We start from the raw sequence: 13,411 nt of genomic DNA, 5'->3' as shown, positions 1-13,411 counted from the left end.
GTGATGAGTCATCTTCTCTATAGTAATGACAAGAATAACAACAACAAAAAAACATTTATTTTATTTTTTTTGAGACAGAGTTTCGCTCTTGTTACCCAGGCTGGAGTGCAATGGCACGATCTCGGCTCACCGCAACCTCCGCCTCCTGGGTTCAGGCAATTCTCCTGCCTCAGCCTCCTGAGTAGCTGGGATTACAGGCACGCGCCACCATGCCCAGCTGATTTTTTGCATTTTTAGTAGAGACGGGGTTTCACCATGTTGACCAGGATGGTCTCGATCTCTTGACCTCATGATCCACCTGCCTTGGCCTCCCAAAGTGCTGGGATTACAGGCGTGAGCCACCGCGCCCGGCCAAAAAAACATTTATTATGAGCTTGTCCATGTGCAAGGCACTTCACATACATTTCCATGTAATCCTCATCACAAAACTTTGAAGTTTTATAGACTGAGGCAACTGACATTCAGAGAGGTTGTCTTCCTTGATATCTTTTTCTGCTCCAGTCAACACTTAGTGGACTCCAATGAGTACTCTCTAATTGTGTCTCTGCTGCCATCTATACATATGGAAGTAAGATAATTTATATTAGATAGTTTTGAAGGCTGGCCAGTAAGCCCTCAAAGACTGGAGCCTGCTGGAATCTAAGAAAAGAAAATAACAAAACTACTTAATATTAAAAACAAATAAGAATTTTTGGGCAAGGAAGAGCAGAGGACTGACTAGAAAGAAGAAAAGGGGCATTGTGGCGAAGCACAATATTGTGGCAGGAGTGTTTTTTCACCAAGACTGGAGTGCAGTGGCGCGATCTCAGCTCACTGTAACCTCTGCCTCCCAGGTTCAAGCGACTCTTCCGTCTTAGCCTGAGTAGTTGGGATTACCGGCATATGCCACCACACCTGGCTGATTTTTGTATTTTCAGTAGAGACGGGGCCTCGCCATGTTGACCAGGCTGGTCTTGAACTCCTGATCTCAAGGATACACCCGCCTTGGCCTCCCAAAGTGCTAGTATTACAGGTGTGAGATATCACATCTGGCCCGCTTTTAAGAATAGAAATGTACAGTGCTTCTAAATTGTGTTTCTGTGATGTCAACTCCCTTTCATCATTTCAAAACCTTAGTAAATCTGCCCACACAGAACTTTATGGAAATGCTTTTTGGTGAAACCTAGGAATATGGCTAAGTTCCACATCTCAGTGGATGTTTGTGGAATAAGGACAGATGGCAGCTCATCCATGAACTTCATTCGTTTATTATAAGTGGAAGTTCAGAGTCAGAGGGTTCAGTGAGAACATTAGCTCTCCAGAAATAAGAAGAAATCTTGGGTTGGGCACTGGGTTTGCAAATGAGGTAGAATGGAGGTTCAAACCAATCCTAACAGAGAGCTTAAAAGACAAGGAGGTCTCAGCTGACACCTAGGCTACATATTATCACAGTACCTTTGCTCTTCCTTGTTTATATACCACTGTCTCTCCTAAATTCACCAGGAAGAAGTATTTATGAGGGCAGAGACTCTTATTATTCATCATATATTCCCAATGTCTAACAATGACTAGTAGTATACTTATTACGTCTTCAGTAGATGTTTGCTAAAAGAATTTACATAATTTACTGAATTTACATAATTTTACTGAATTAAGAAAAAAATAGGCTAGGCATAGTAGTCTCAGCACTTTGGGAGGCTGAGGTGGGAAGATGATGTGAGGCCAGGAGTTTGAGATCAGCTTTGGCACCATAGTCTGACCCCATCTCCATAAACATTGTTTAAAATTAACTAAATATGGTGGTGTGCATCTGTAGCATCAGGCGGGAGGATTGCTTGAGCCCAGCAGGCTGAAGTTACAGTGAGTTATGATCGTGCCACTGTAGTCCAGCCTGGGAGATAGAGTGAGACCCCACTGCTTTAAAAAAAAAAAGACACCCTAATATCTAATACTTGAGGTAAGATTTTGTATTTAATAGTCCCATGTCTGACACATTAAAGATATAAACATTACAAAATTACTCAATAACTAATTATAATAAAAACTAGAAAACTGGCCAGGCACAGTGGCTCATGCCTGTAATCCTAGTACTTTGGGAGGCCGAGGTAGGAGGATCACCTGAGGCTAGCAGTTCAAGACCAGCCTGGCCAACACGATGAAACGCTGTCTCTAGAAAAAATACAAAAATTAGCTGGGCATGGTGATGTATGCCTGTAGTCCCAGCTACTCAGGAGGCTGAGACATGAGAATGACTCGAACACAGGAGGCGGAGGTTGCAGTGAGCTGAGATAGTGCCACTGCATTCAGCCTGGGTGATGGAGTGAAACTCTGTCTAAAAGAAAAAAAAAAATCAACCCCCCTCTCCCCCAAAAAAAGCCAACCCTCACCCGCTGGAAAACAGTAATAACTACAAATTATTAAATATTTTCAATGTGTCAGGAACTTCCCATTTAAATCCTGATATCAACCTCCCTACATTAGGTATTCCTATCCTTATTTTACAGTAGAGGACACTTATTTTCAGTTGAATAACTTGCCCAGCGTTATGGCTAATCAGTGGCACCAAACCCTTATTTTTTACACTATACCTGACTGAGTTAAAGAAGTGGTTTTAAATATATTCAGGAAAGAGGAAAATACAGCTTATGTTGCATCAGGAAAAAGCTAAAAATAAAAACAAAGTAAGTTAGTGAAATCTGTTGGTACAGTTCCCTGATTACTATTTATCAAATGATCTGAGCATTACTTAGTCAAAATAGGTTTATTGCATCTACCTTCAGAATGTGAAGTAGGAATAGCAGGTTGTGTTAACCACACTGTAGTTTATTTCATATGGCACCAAATAACTTTTGGCCCTGTTTCCATGTGTAATAGAAAAAGAAGGCAGTTATTTCATAATTCACTGAAATAGATTCAGTTTCAATAAAAACACTTTGGAGAACTGGATGTTTCTATATATTCATGTGAACTTTATTCTCTACTTTCAAGTATTGATAGATCAAAAAAATTTTTTTCTTTTCTTTTTTTTAAACAAGGGGATGTTTAGCTATTCTCAAATTTTCTTAAAGGTATTCCTTGACATACATTAGATAGGTCTAAATGGAACTTTATGACATGAGTAGGATTAGAAATTAATTTAATTATAAAATGTTACAAATTTAAACTTTTCATTTCTATAAGAAGATCTTTATTTATTTATTTATTGAGACAGGGTCTCACTCTGCTGTCTAGGCTGGAGTGCAGTGGCGCCATCTTGGCTCACTGCAACCTCTGCCTCCCGGGTTCAAGCAATTTTCCTGCCTCAGCCTCCCAAGTACATAGCTGGTAGCTGGGATTACAGGCCTGTGCCACCCCACCTGGCTAATTTTTTTGTAGAGGCAAGGTTTTGTCATGTTGGCCAGGATGGTCTTGAACTGGACTGAAGTGATCCACCCGCCTTGGCCTCCCAAAGTGCTGGAATTATAGGCGTGAACCATCGTGACAGGCCCAGAACTTACTTATTTTTGATGGCAAAACATTAAAGATAATACAACCATCATGCTTAATTATGTATTTATTCCCCAGCTGCATTCCTGATCTCTTGTACCTACCCAGCATACTCCAACCCCAATCTTCCCCATCTCAGCTAATGTAGGCAGATCCATTTTTCCAGTTGCTCAGAACAAACAGTTGTTCATCCTTGTTTCCTTTAGAACCCTAAATCCAATGTGTAAACAAATCATATTGGTTTGCAAAATGTATCTTGAACCCAACCATGTCTTAAGACCTTACTGTCACAACCCTAGTACAAGCTACTGTCATCTTTTGCCTGGGTTACTGCAATAGGGCCTGTCACTCTACAGACTATTTTCAATCCGGCAGCCAGGGGAACTAATTTAAAGACTAAATCTTACGATGTCAATCTTCTGCCAATAGTCTCCCAGTCTCAGGCACACTAGGCCTTTCACCATCTGGCTTAGTGTTTCTCTGACCTCATAACACATGATTTTCTTCCTGGGTTACTCTTCTTTAGCTACAAGTGACCTCCTGGCAGTTGCTTCAATTCACCTGTCCCCATCCTAGGGTGTGCACAAGTTATTGCCATTGTCTGGAATGCTCTTTCTTCAGATATGTGCAGGTATCTCCTTCACTTTCAAGTCATTATTCAAATACTACTTTCTCAGGGAGGCTTGCTGCAACTGCCCAATTTAAAAATTACATCTCCATATTCCTCCTGTGCTTGGTCTCATTCCACGGCCCTTCCCATACAAATTTTTCCGATAACACTCATGGTCTTCTAACATACTATATAATTTGGGTATTTATTTTTATTGTCTAAGTTCTACTAGAATGTGAGTTTGATGATGGCATAGGTTTTTGTCTGTTTTGTTCACTGCTATATCTGCAACTTTGAGAATAGTGTCAGGTACATGTTAGGCTCACAAGAATCTGTTGAAATGTGAAAGGTGTTTGATTCCAGTATAAGAGTATTACATATTGGATTTCAAGGGAATTGGAACAACTAAGTTTTCATGTGCCTGGAGAGCTCAAAGTCTCATTAAAACTCTGGCATTCCATGATTCCCTTACCATTCTGACTCTCAAAAACATAATCAGTTTTTTAGCAACCAAGCACTAATTTTAAAAGAGCCCAGGCCGTGAAATCTACAATGAGAGGTCGCTAAGAGAATGATCATAACTATAATTCTACAAGTTACCTGGTACTGTCATTTTTTAACATGTCTTTTCTAATCATTGTACTGCTTTTCCTAGTTTGGAACATATGAATGCAATTGGAAGGTGAGGGAAGCCAATTTGATTACACATCAATAATTTTGTGACACCCCCATCCCACCAGTGCATCTGCAGATTTGATATATCATTTCATGTTGGTTTTTCTTTTGAAATGTGTAACATCAGGCAGGGCATGCTGGCTCACTCCTGTAATCCCAGCATTTTGGGAGGCTGAGGCAGGAGGATCTCTTGAGCCTAGGAGTTTGAGACCAGCCTGGGCAACATAGGGGGACCCCTATCTATACACAACATTAAAAAATTAGCTGAATGTAGTGGCACTTGCCTGTAGTCCCAGCTACTGGGGAGGCTAAGGTGGAAGGATTGCTTAAGCCCAGAAGGTTTAGGCTACAGTGAGCTGTGATTGCATGACTGCACTCCAGCCTGGGCAACAGAGAGACAGAGAGAGACCCTGTCTCAAAAAAAAAAAAAAAAAAAAAAAAAAAAAAAAAAAAAAGTCCTGAATACTTCTGTGATTTTTTGGTAGCACAAATGCTGAAATTATTCTGCACAACTTTAGGATCCATCCTTTGGCTATTCCCATGTTGAAGGAACACAGAATTTTAGGGCTGTAAGGTTTTAGTTCGTTTGGTTCCATCATCTCATTCTATAGATACAAAAACTGAAGGCCAATGATGTTAAGTTACTTGCTCCGGTACCACTGGGCTGAGGAATCTTTTTGGTCAGAACAACTTGCTCTAAACATAAAACAAGACACCTTTGAGAATGCAATTGGAAAACCGTTCTCAACGTCAGAAAATTAAATATAGCAACAATTGCAACATACAGTTCTAAACAATATGCAATCTACCCAGTTTATTTCCATGGTGACAATTTAAACATTAAAAATAGAAGGCAAATATAGCAAAGGATGAAATAATTGGTAAATAGAAAATAAAAGTCCCCACAAGCATCCTAACAAGAAAGAGTATGAATCTCAAACGACAATTTGCAGGCCACCTGAACTGTCACTGTGGCATCCACCTGAGAAGAAACCACTTCCGTGGAATCAGAGAGATGGTTCCATATTAGTCATGGCTTCTGCTATTCTTTTGAGAATGTGGGCTTTACTACGTAATCATTTTAAGATGCCTGTGGGCACTTTTACTTAGATATATGTACTTTCTCTCTGCACTAGTGAGTCTACATGAATGTTACATGCCCAAGGAATGTAAAAGTCGACACTAACAATGCTTCATTTTCCTTTAACAGTTTTGTCCATGTGATGGAGCCATTTTTGTGGAGTGACAAATTCACTTGGTCTCCTGATGCATTTTCCCCACATGCCTTGAAAATCACTTGCTTTTCTAAGAGGTGGTAATCATCAAAGCCTTAACTTCAGCAAAGCTTCACTATTCTAGCTTTGTTATAATTGGGATACCCTGGTAGCATCAGTAATTTAGGATATTTGATATTAATTTAATGGAAAATATTTTTGATCCTTTGTATATAGCAATGGTCTTAAACTGTGAGCAAAATTATGGATAAATCAGATTTTCAAAAATGGATTTTAACAAATTTCCAGGAGGTAGGAACCTGGATAACTTATATGACTTTAACACTCAGATCTCTCCCAACAGCACAATTCAGTTTCCTAAGAGTGAATTTTTAAACTTCCTGTATCAATGCCTTAACTCAGTTTCCCTTCTCCATGTCTCACTCTCATTAACTTCTGTTGTGTGTGATTATATGCAGACTGGACACCAGTATTCTAGAGTAAGATGATCTGGATTCTATTCTGATAAACTGGGTCAAACAGGCACTCATCTGATGCAGGTGAAACTCCAGTGTAGGAACTTCTATGACAACATTTATTGAACATAATTTTAATTGAAATGGTTTATATGAAGTGGTTTCTTTAGATGTGAACATTAATTTCTCTCTTAATCTTTTCACTTTCTTGGCAATGTACTCAAAAGAGCTTTTCAACCAATCTTCCTATGTAAGAAGTTATTACGATACTCGCTCTCTGTTACTTTTCCTTATACTGCACATTTTGGCCAGCAATGAATTGAGCCCTGATTTTCACATTATGCTGAACTCTCACATCCTAAATATATTTATTCTTTTGGAATTTTAGGTATTTGGCAAATATTGAAGCATTGGGGAGAGTAAAGAGAATCAAACACAACATTAGCAGACTCAACTACAATCCGCAGAGGAAATAACCAAATAAGTTGCTATTTTAAACAATTTAAGCAAACAGGAGGGATTATTTCAGAACTCACATACAGTATCTATAGGCAAGAAAATAACCGAAGCAGTGATGCTTAAAAAGACTTGGTGAAGGTTAATACTTGAATCCCTGTAAGTTATTTTATATATTTGACGTCACAGGTGTGAAGGTGAGCATGGATAATCAGTTTTCTTCTTTAAGCAGCCAATAAGAATGTTAAATTATAAATCAGACTGCATATTATATAAAGAATGAAAGACTGAAACCATTGTCTTACGATTACTGTATTATTTCTTTTTTTTTTTTTTGAGACGGAGTTTCGCTCTTGTTACCCAGGCTGGAGTGCAATGGCGCGATCTCGGCTCACCGCAACCTCCGCCTCCTGGGTTCAGGCAATTCTCCTGCTTCAGTCTCCTGAGTCGCTGGGATTACAGGCACGCGCCACCATGCCCAGCTAATTTTTTTTATTTTTAGTAGAGACGGGGTTTCACCATGTTGACCAGGATGGTCTCGATCTCTTGACCTCGTGATCCACCCGCCTCGGCCTCCAGTGCTGGGATTACAGGCTTGAGCCACCGCGCCCGGCTACTGTATTATTTCAAGAACTACATCTATATCGATCAAATGTGGGAGGACAAGATATACAGTTCAATACCGGGGGAGCAAGATTTTAAAATTAGGCGTAGGCCAAAACCTAAATACAGAATCGTCCAAAAAAAAACGCCTTCAAGTAGAACAAGTTTTCTATAACAATACATGGTAGTTAAACGCCTGCGTCTAGTAACATGATTTGGGGGAAACTATTAATTGCAGATTAATGGAAAAGATTCTGTGCAAGGTCAAGGTAGGGAGTGATGGCGCGCGGGAGCGGCGGAAGACCTGGTTTCGCCGTCCCAGAACGGGTTCCACATCCACACGCCCGCACTGCGGCCCTGGCGGGAGCGTTTTCATTCACTGTTCTAAACGCACAATCCCAAGATCCCGTTCACCCCAATTCCTGGAAAGAAGCTTACAACGGTCAATCTCTTCCCTGGAGTTGAAAATCAACTTCCAGTGTCGGTCATCGATCCTTCAAAAATCCTAGCCCTCTCAGCCCCAATGCCTACATAATTCAAGTCTGGTCCCTCTACACCCTGAGGGATCTCAACTCATCCCCACACCGCTCCCAGCCGTCCCCGCTCTAAGGACCGCTGAGTAGCTCAGTTCTGCCCACGCCGGGCCCTGAGAGCTGCGCAGAACGCCCCGCCCCGATGAGCGTGGCGGAAGTAGCTTGCTCGGGCTGGGAGCCGCGCGCCACTCGGCCGAGCGCGCATGCGCCGATACCGCGAATGCTGGGGGTGTCGGTAGCGCTAACTCCTCAGTCTCCGCAACCCCCGCCCACGCCATCTTGCACCCCCCTATGCCCCCCGCCACACTGCCGAGTCACCTTTTGCCTTTCTACACTCCACACTCTCTGCCCCCCACCCCGCCCCTTTCCAAGCGTGTCCCGGGCCGCAGCAGCAGAAACCGCACCATCTCCACCCCCACATTCTCCACGCAGGAAGCGCAGCCGTGCCTACAAGGGTTCTTAAAGCAGAGGTTGTGGGGCGTGCGGGGGGCGGTGCGGGCGGGGGAGACTTCGGGGAGCCGGGAGGGACGCGGCGCGGACATCCCCGCGGATCTGGGTCCCCGCGCCTGCCACGCCCTGGCCCCGGCTCGCGGGCGGCCGCCTGGGTCTTCCGCGTCTACGCCGGAGGGTTGAAGGGAGGGCGGCCGTGGGAGGCGCTGGCCGGGCGCAGCGCCCTGGTTCCGCCGCAGAGCGTGGAGTTGCCTTTCGACTCCACCCTGTCGGCGGTGGGCGTGGGGTGAGGGGGGCTGGGCTGTATTAAGAAGCGGGGTGCGAGGGTCGTCTAGGTAGTGTTGGGGACTGCAGGGGGAGTCACTAAAGAGGGAAGTTGTTGCTTTATGGCACGGCGAGAGAAGAGTTAGGTAGTTAGTTGAGAGTGTAGCATCCAGAAAGAGGAAAAGATTCACTGTGTTCTCTGTGGGGTGAGCTCATGTCTGTGACCCCTGGGGAAATTATTGAGTTTGTTTTTGCCTCGTTTTGGTCTGTAAAATGGCGATCTTATTGCCTAGTTCACAATTGTGACGATTATGTGAGAAAATACACGTTAAAAAGCTTAGAACAGCGCCAGGTGCTGCTCATTACATGTTAGCTCTACTTTTGCTCTCCATGTTTTAGGAGTTCAGAATGATTGGGCGACCTTATCTTCTTGGAGAAGCAGGACACTTGGTCTGACAAGTGAGAGTGATGTTATGAAGACAGTGATATGTAATATTTGACACTCCCACGATCCTGGACATAGTATTACTGTACACGTGGATAAATTATCATTTCTCCATGAGGTTAATAGAAATATTAAACGATTTCGGTAGAAAGAAATGTGTATGTATATATACATATGTATATATGTGTGTGTGTTTATATATGTATATATATGTGTGTATATATATTTATTTGGAAGGAGAGGACCTGGGGTCTCTTTGGAAGAGTAATTAAATTCGCCCTGCAAAGATTTACTTGAAGGACCGAACTTGGGAATTTCTGGTGAATGTTTCAAAGAGGCTGAATTTGACTAGGAGGAACAGTTCGTGATAGTACTTTGCAAGAATGGAATGCACTTTGTGCTGTTGAAAGTTTCTTATCTCAGAATATTCGGGACATTGGAGCAAAGTGTGCCTAAGTCTAGAGCTGCACTTTTCAGTAGCAGTTTCTGCCATGATGGAGATGTTCTATAATCTGTGCCAGTAGGCATTAGTGGTAGCCTCTAGGCACAGTGACTCTTCAGCACTTGAAATGCGATGAGTATCACTGAGCAACTTAATATTTAATTTTATTCATAAGTTAATAAATTGATTTACGTTTAAATACCTACGTGTGGCTAGTGGTGGCCACTGCATTGGACAGCACAAGTCTACAATTTAGATTTTGAGAGTCCTTCCAAGTCTTAATACGGTTGAGTTTTAAATCAAAGAAGCCAACTCTTTGGAACATTTACTGCCTTAGGAAATTGTCATTATATTCAAATAATGCCTTTCATTCAAATACTGCAGTTCAGAGCATGGGCCTGTAAGTACTTATTTACATCTTGACAAAGCAAAGCATTCTTTTGTCTCCTAGGTTGTACAGCTAATGCCAGATTCACAGAGCTATGACAGTATTAACTGGATTTTTCTTTAAACATTGTTGTAGTATATTGTGATTTTGGGTTTCTACTATCTTTTACCACTTTGGTTAGTTTTCAGTGAGAACTTTCCAGCACTTTTATTCAAGTTTTTTTCTTTTTTAACCTTTTGTATAGTAAAGCGATTTGAAAAATTGTAACTCTTGAGTATTGGGACATTTTAGAACTAGTTTCATGGTTATCCAAATCTTTTGGAGAGAGAAGTGAAATTAGGTGATGTTTCACAAAAGTACTTTCCTTGAAATATGTGCGTCTGTTTTTTTTTTTTTTTTTTTTCCAGGTGCTTGACCTGATGTCTGTAAAATGGTGCCCTTGGGCCAGGCAGTTGGCTCATGTTTGTAATCCCAGCACTTTGGGAGGCTGAGGCCAGAGGTTCTCTTGAACCCAAGAGTTCAAGGCTGCAGTGAGTCATGGTCAGGCCTGGCTTTCCAGCCTGGGCTACAGAGGGAGACCCTGTCTCTTAAAAAAAAGAAAAATGATGTTCTTGATCTCAAGGCTGAAGATGATCTTTAGATCTGGAACAATAGCTTAAAGCTCACGAATTAATCGGATGAGAATAGCTCATAATATATGAATCAGAATGGGGTACTTTTATGGGTGACCATAATATCTTAATTTTTCTGAGACAGTCATGGTTTAAAGCCTGATTGTTCCAGCACAGTTATTTAATAGAGCCCCTTTCACTGTCAGAAATGCTCCAGTTGGGACCACATAATGTCACCCTACTATTAACCTTGTTGGAATTTGTAATATATAGTTTTAGGACAATTAACCATGTTGCAGTATCAGAAATACTTTATTATTACTATTTTTTTTTGAGATGGAGTTTCGCCCTTGTTGACCAGGTTGGAATGCAATGGTGTGATCTTGGCTTACTGCAACCTCCGCCTCCCAGGTTCAAGCAATTCTCCTGCCTCAGCCTCCCTGGTAGCTGGGATTACAGGCATGTACCACCATGCCCGGCTGGTTTTTGTATTTTTAATAGAGACAGGGTTTCACCATGTTGGCCAGGCTGGTCTTGAACTCTTGACCTAAAGTGATCCACCTGCCCCAGCCTCCCAAAGTGCTGGGACTACAGGCGTGAGCCGCCGTGCCCGGTCAGAAATATACTTTAAAACAGCGACAAAATTACTGTTTTTGGGTCTAAATAATAAATGAGATATCTGGAATAAGGCCAGCAAGTGACTTTCCCATTTAAGCCACTGATAATTTTAAAATTTTGCTTTGGAAAGAAATCTTGAGCAGCCTGATTTTTGGTTCCCTCTGGAAAAAATTATCTTTTGGTGGAGGTGACTGCAAAGCATGTTAGTCCATGTCAGTCAAATCAGGAGATTGAGTATTTGTGTTGCAATAACACCTATTTTATTTTATGGTGCGGTGGAATAGTGAAATCCATCAGAAATCTGATTATGTATTAGAATGTTAAAGGAGGGTTTTGCTTTCAGTTTACTTAAATAATGAGAAATAATTCAGCCACATGCATTATTATATTCAGTTTATACTAAAGTGGGTAAAATATTTTATTGAGGCTCTAACACTTGATTTGAGTTCTGACTCTGCTGCTTACTAACCATGTGATTTGGGATAAGTTATTTAATCTTCCTAAGAATACTCAGGTTCCTCATTTATAAAATATAGATGGTAATGGCATCCGCTTCTAGGTTCTTAAGAGGTTAATTTAGATTTAGGCTGCTGTAGCCTTAAGTTTATTGATAATCTAGAAGTGATAATAATATTCTGAGATGTTCTGTGGGTTGGTGGACAGAACACCAAGACCCAATTCTGTAAACCTAGCTTTTGCCCTTTTCTGCCCCATTGTTTTTGTCATTTCAGTTAAGGTATTTAACTTATATCTGAGCCTCAATTTCCTCATCAGTAAAATGGAATTAGTGTGCTACCTCATCCCATCTTCTCATAGGACTGTTGGTGGCATCAAATGAGAATTACGTTTAAAAATTGTCGTCTTACTTTACAAACATTTTTATGTTGAATTGGTTTTATCTCATCTTATCTGCCTACAACCTCCGCTAAAGAGTGACCTGCAAAAAATGTTCTGTAAATTTTGTGTAACAGCGTAGATAGTATAATAGGCACCATTAATGAAGGCAGTTCTCTTTTACAAATAATATTGTAAGTCACAGGCCAGGCATGGTAGCTCACAACTGTAATCACAGCACTTTGGGAGGCTGAGGTGAGCAGATCACTTGAGGTCAGGATTTGGAGACAAGCCTGGCCAACATGGCGAAACCCCATCTCTACTAAAAACACAAAAAGTTAGCTGGGCACGGTGATACACGCCTGTAGCCCCAGCTACTCAGGAGGCTGAGGCAGTAGAATCGCTTGAACCAGGGAGGTGGAGGTTGCAGTGAGCCGAGATCGTGCCACAGCACTCCCACCTGGACGACACAGCGAGACTCTGTCTCAAAAACCAACCAAACAACCCCAAATAATATTGTAAGTCACTTTACAATTTTGTTGTAAGTGCTTTATTGATCTGGTCACAGTATATTTTCTGCATAAAACAACTCCATACTACTAAGGGAGAACCATTTTTTTGGGCACTTGATGAGGTCCTTCCATTGTATCTCATTTATCCAAACATATTCCCACCTAATAGATTATACTAATGAGGCTCTTACTTTCTAGAATGAGTCTGTCAAGCTTTTCTGTACTGTAATTCTCCCTCTGAAAATATCTGGCTTGTAGTTAATGGGTAGTGAAGGATAAATAAGATGATGAACATGAAAATAGTGGCTGGCGCTGTGACTCATGCTTGTAATACCAGCACTTTGGGAGGCCAAGACAGGCCCAGATTGCTTGAGCCTAGGAGTGATGGGCAAAATAGTGAGACCTGGTGTTTACAAAAAAATTAGAAACAAAAATTAGCTGGGCCGAGTGTGGTAGCTTATGCCTCTAATCCCAGCACTTTCGGGGGCTGAGGCTGGTGGGTTGCCTGAAGTCAGGAGTTAGAGATTAGCCTGGCCAATATGGTGAGACTCTGTCGCTACTAAAAATACAAATTTTAGCCAGGCGTCTTGGTGTGCACCTGTAATCCCAGCTACTTGGGAGGCTGAGGCAGAAGACTTGCTTGAACCTGGGAAGCAGAGGTTGCAGTGAGCCAAGATTGCACCATTGAAGCCCGGGTGACAGAGCAAAACTCCATCTCGAAAAAAAAAATTAATAGTCAAGCTTGGTGGTTCATGCTTGTAGTACCAGCTGCTTGGGAGGCTGAGGGGGGAGAATTGCTTGAGCAGGGGAGGTGG

General features: G+C 41.8%; 2 protein-coding genes across 6 annotated transcripts in view; one reads left to right on the top strand and one right to left on the bottom strand.

The window, feature by feature from the left end:
* Positions 1–13,411, bottom strand: part of RUNX2 (RUNX family transcription factor 2) — a 221,621-nt gene that overhangs the window by 164,077 nt on the left and 44,133 nt on the right. The gene's annotated exons all lie outside the window — the stretch shown is intronic.
* The window catches only part of SUPT3H (SPT3 homolog, SAGA and STAGA complex component), a 543,512-nt gene continuing 538,260 nt past the window's right edge, over positions 8,160–13,411 (top strand). The window contains 2 exon segments of the mRNA XM_032299791.1: positions 8,160–8,423; positions 8,425–8,502. Of these exon segments, the coding sequence (XP_032155682.1) occupies positions 8,175–8,423; positions 8,425–8,502 (327 nt within the window). The 5' untranslated portion in view covers positions 8,160–8,174.

The sequence above is a fragment of the Sapajus apella genome, unplaced genomic scaffold (assembly GCF_009761245.1).
Source record: "Sapajus apella isolate SASKATOON/1434 unplaced genomic scaffold, GSC_monkey_1.0 scaffold41, whole genome shotgun sequence".
NCBI lineage: Eukaryota > Metazoa > Chordata > Mammalia > Primates > Cebidae > Sapajus > Sapajus apella.
The sequence above is the reverse complement of the archived record's forward strand: the minus strand, read 5'-3'. Positions and strand labels throughout refer to the sequence as shown.